The sequence below is a fragment of the Octopus bimaculoides genome, chromosome 20 (assembly GCF_001194135.2).
Source record: "Octopus bimaculoides isolate UCB-OBI-ISO-001 chromosome 20, ASM119413v2, whole genome shotgun sequence".
In the NCBI taxonomy this organism is placed as follows: domain Eukaryota; kingdom Metazoa; phylum Mollusca; class Cephalopoda; order Octopoda; family Octopodidae; genus Octopus; species Octopus bimaculoides.
In genome coordinates, this window is record NC_069000.1 from 15,814,311 (window position 1) to 15,818,539 (window position 4,229).

The 4,229-nt window shown below is 37.3% G+C and overlaps 2 protein-coding genes across 4 annotated transcripts in view; both read left to right on the forward strand.

The window, feature by feature from the left end:
• The first annotated feature begins 121 nt into the window (after positions 1-121).
• Positions 122-2,423, forward strand: LOC106881275 (glomulin). The gene has a single exon (XM_014931602.2). The coding sequence runs from the start codon at positions 221-223 to the stop codon at positions 2,153-2,155; it is 1,935 nt and encodes a 644-aa protein (XP_014787088.1). The 5' UTR covers positions 122-220; the 3' UTR covers positions 2,156-2,423.
• A 57-nt stretch (positions 2,424-2,480) lies between these two features.
• Positions 2,481-4,229, forward strand: part of LOC106881274 (ubiquinone biosynthesis protein COQ9-B, mitochondrial) — a 20,327-nt gene continuing 18,578 nt past the window's right edge. Inside the window, exon 1 of one of the 3 annotated variants that reach the window (XM_052975152.1) lies at positions 2,481-2,673. In XM_052975152.1, coding sequence (XP_052831112.1) covers positions 2,583-2,673 — 91 coding nt within the window. In that variant the 5' untranslated portion in view covers positions 2,481-2,582. Of the gene's footprint in view, positions 2,674-2,985; positions 3,062-4,229 lie in introns of those variants that run through there. The other 2 variants (XM_052975151.1, XM_014931600.2) reach the window with 2 other exon arrangements.

The window sequence follows — 4,229 nt, forward strand, 5'->3', positions numbered from 1 at the left end:
ACAATTTATTTGACATTTTGTCACACACATATATATGATAGGTAGGAATATGTAGCATTTGCTGCATAGAATTGGTGATTTAGTATATCTATGTATTACATATTCAATCTTAGTGGATCCAGTTTGATGCTTTCCTTTTGCTTTTCAGATATTCACTAAAGCCGCCCAGTTGATGTCATCATTGTGAATTGCATTTTCTGTGATTCTTTGGTTGCTGAGGATGGAGGGCCCACTTGAAACTCTTGCCAAAACCGATGACCCTACTTTATTATATGACCAAATTAAAGAATGCCTCTCCTTTTGTGATTCCAAGGGACTTGCTAACTATGTTTTAGAACAAGATCTTTCAGAACAGACTATCTTCTTTGATTTAACAAGTGACATTGTACATTGTCTGACGCAGGAAAACCTTGAACAGAATCCTAGTTTCTTCAAAACTTGTGAATATTGTCTTGCTCATATTATTAAGAAAGGCAAACCTCGTGTCTTGTTACTTGCAATCTTAGAAAACTGGGGAGATCTTGTCGATGACACACAGTTCAAATCTGTTCTTGGACCCATTTGTGACTGCCTGTTAAAATTTCCAAAACCTTGTGTGTCCTCCTTAGAAAATAGCTTGCAAGCAATTTATCGTTATATCTGTTCAGTGGAACTTCCTGATAATAATGCATTAGAAGGAGAAGAGGAACAAAAGCTATTTGAGAATGATCCTGTTGTCAAAAGGCTGACTGACATTATTCTTGCAACTCTTGATTTTATGAAGCCATTTGTTGAAGCAGTCTCCTTAAAGAACAGAAATAACCAGCATGCTTACCAACCACTCCAGGCAGATCTTCTCAATTGGTATCTGTTGGCATTATTAAATAAACCTCTTCTCTTTCTCCATCTAGCTTCTCCAGCCAATGATAAAACTGCAAAGTCAGAAAGCCACTTATGTGCTGAAAGGCTTTTTTCCCAGCTGGCTTGTCTTCATCAAGATTTTCTTCAGATTGCTGAAGATGCTCTCTTCTATAACAGCAGCCTAAAATTAGATAAAAAAAAACTCAAAAATGCTGATGAAGAGGAAGAAGAGGCGGAGGATGGAGACAAAACAGAACGTGATGATAACATGAGCACTGAGGAACTTGAGAAAGGATTGACTGAGGATAAAAATACAAAAGAAGAGGATGAAGAAGAGACAAAAGCTCCAATACCAGAATTGTCCATAAGCTGTTTATTGTATTTAGTTTTCTCAGAAAATCTAAATATTAACAGTATACGCTGTGTATATTCTCTAAGATACATATTTGAATACAACATACCATTTATTCTTAAACTTCTTGATTCTTCCCAATCTCTCATCTTGTATAAGGGTTTGCATTTGGCCAATAGTTGTTTGCAAAAAATTGAACCTTATACACTGCGGCCAGTGTTTTTTGAAAATGATTGTTATCTACAACTCTTAACTAGTTTGACTAAGATTATGTTACACTGTTCCCTCCAAACTTTCCGCAAACTCGCCGTCAACATTTTCACAGATGTTATACGGATGTTTGAACCAGCAGGTCGTTATCAAGCGTATAAATCTTTGTTAGCATGTTGTGAGAATCCTGGTGTTCTTGGTTATTGTATTCAGTTAATCAAAGATGAGGTAGACGTCTGCTTACAGAAATATCCAGTAGAGGATCAGACTTTCCTTGGTGAAAATTTATTAAAACTGCTTCGAGCTATTATCCAATTGCCAGATGCAGAAACCACAGATATTCTCCAACATTCCGATCAAATTCTTTCTTCTATGAACTTTGTGCGTTATCTTATATTGAGAGATCCTCGTTCTAAGAATATTTCTGGGTTTTGGAGTTTAGAGAATAAATTAAGGACTCAGTTCCTTTCCCCTCTTCAAGTGGCTTTAGACATGTCTAGGGCTCACTATAAACTCGAGCTGAAAAACGTCCTTCATGGAGAAGAAGTGAAGAAGAATGCCCTTGAGGAGAATAGACCAGAGATGACAGTCAATGTTGGCAACCGGGTGTTGCCCAATCTTCCACCTGACCAATTGGTACAAGTATTTAACAATGCTTTGAATACATTTGACATGATGGGTTGTGTGTTGTGTCGTATTAATGAGCTCCTTGATCAGCAACCACAGGCTTCCACTGTTAAATCAAACAGTTGACGAGGTAGATTGACAAAATGAAGAAATTAACATTACCTCAACAGAAAATTGTCCAATTGCTTCAAAACACTGAAAAATAAAAATTCCTTTTAAAACATTTTCTCTTATCAACCTGATCTCCACCCATTCATAGCCAAAACGTTCATTGGTAATTACCACACACACACATGTATTTGTGTGTATGTATATATATATATACATACATATATATGCATGCATTTAAATTTGTGAAGGAAAATAAAAAAAAAAAACCTATTGAATAATTGAAGTAGACTTTGTTTTTATTTGATGTCGAGGTTACCATTGGTTGTCACTCATAGTTTTGTGAAAACCTCTTGAAAAAAAATTCATACACAATCTACACGGAACAGAGTTACAATGAAAGGAATCCTCAGCCGTGTGGTTAAGAAGCTTGCTTCTCAATCACATGGATCCAGGTTCAGTCCAACTGCATGGTACCTTGGGCAAGTGTCTTCAATTATATCCGTGGGCCAACCAAAGCCTTGTTAGTAGATTTGGTAGGTTGAAACTAAAAGATGCTCATTATATATATACATATGTATGTGTGTGTACATATATGTATGTGTGTTTGTGTCACCTTATTTTGACTTCATGTGATATTCGTAAATGAGAACCACTGTCATGCAAACAGTATCAGTCAATTCTAATATTCTACAAAAGACATGTCTGGCTCTGGGGAAATATTTCTTTGCTTGGAGACAGGTGAGGGTTGGTGACAGGAAAGGCATTTGACTGTAGAAAATCTACCTCAGTAAACTCTGTTTAATCTATGCAAGCATGAAAAAAATGGACATTAGAATAATAATGATGACACTGATATACATATGTATGAATTTCTACTCCTATGTTCTAATTCCTTAGATTGTGGACATGGATGTGGATTCAGTAAGCTGTTAACTTATTGCAGTATTATTCAGAAACTCTCCAATGTACCTACAGCTGCAGTGATGAGCCATTTTACCCTACGTTGAAATTTTAATCTCTTTAATAATCTTAGGTTGTTTTTGTTGTTTTTTTTTTTTTTTATGTATAGAAATTCACCCACTCTTTGAAAATGTGAGCTGTCATGTAACTCCTCCACAGCAAGAAACCTGTTCTGCTTTGACCTCTTCTCTCATACTCTCAGCCCTCATCTACGAGCATAAAGCTACTCTTCTTAAGGTTCATTGTGTTGTAAGCTGCATAGCAATCTCACCAGTACTGGCTGGTATCTTGGTAAAAAGGACCCAGTACGTGCTGTAAAAAGTAGTTGACGTCAGGGACATTCAACCATAGAAACCATGCCAAAACATACACTAGAGCATGATGCATCCTTTGAACCCATTGGATCATGTCAAACCACCCACCTCATGCCAACATATAAGAGGATTGTGTGTGACACGTAAAAGCACCCACTACACTCTCTGAGTGGTTGGCGTTTGGAAGGGCATCCAGCTGTAGAAACTCTGCCAAATTAGATTGGAGCCTGGTGTAGCCATCCGGTTGCACCAGTCCTCAGTCAAATCGTCCAACCCATGCTAGCATGGAAAGCGGACGTTAAACGATGATGATGATATATATATATTGCATTGACCCCAGTGTTTCACTGGCACTTAATTTATCGACCCCAAAAGAATGAAAAGCAATGTCAACCTCAGCAGAATTTGAACTCAAAATGTAACAGCAGATAAAATACTGCTAAGTATTTCACCCAGCATGCTAACGAATCTTGCCACCTTAGTAGTAATAATAATAATAATAATAAAAATCCTTTCTACTAAAGGCACAAGGCCTGAAATTTTGTAGAGGCGGGGCTAGTAGATTACATTGGCCCTAGTGATCAACCGGTACTTAATTTATCAACCCTGAAAGGATGAAAGTTAAGGTCGACCTCAGAGGAATTTGAACTCAGATCGTAAAGACAGGAGAAATGTCACTAAGCATTTCACCCAGCATGCTAACGATTCTGCCAGCTCGTCAATTTATTACCACCTACAATGATAATGATAGTTTCAAATTTTGACACAATGCCAGCAATTTCTGGGGAGTGAGGTAAGTCGATTAGATCAACCCC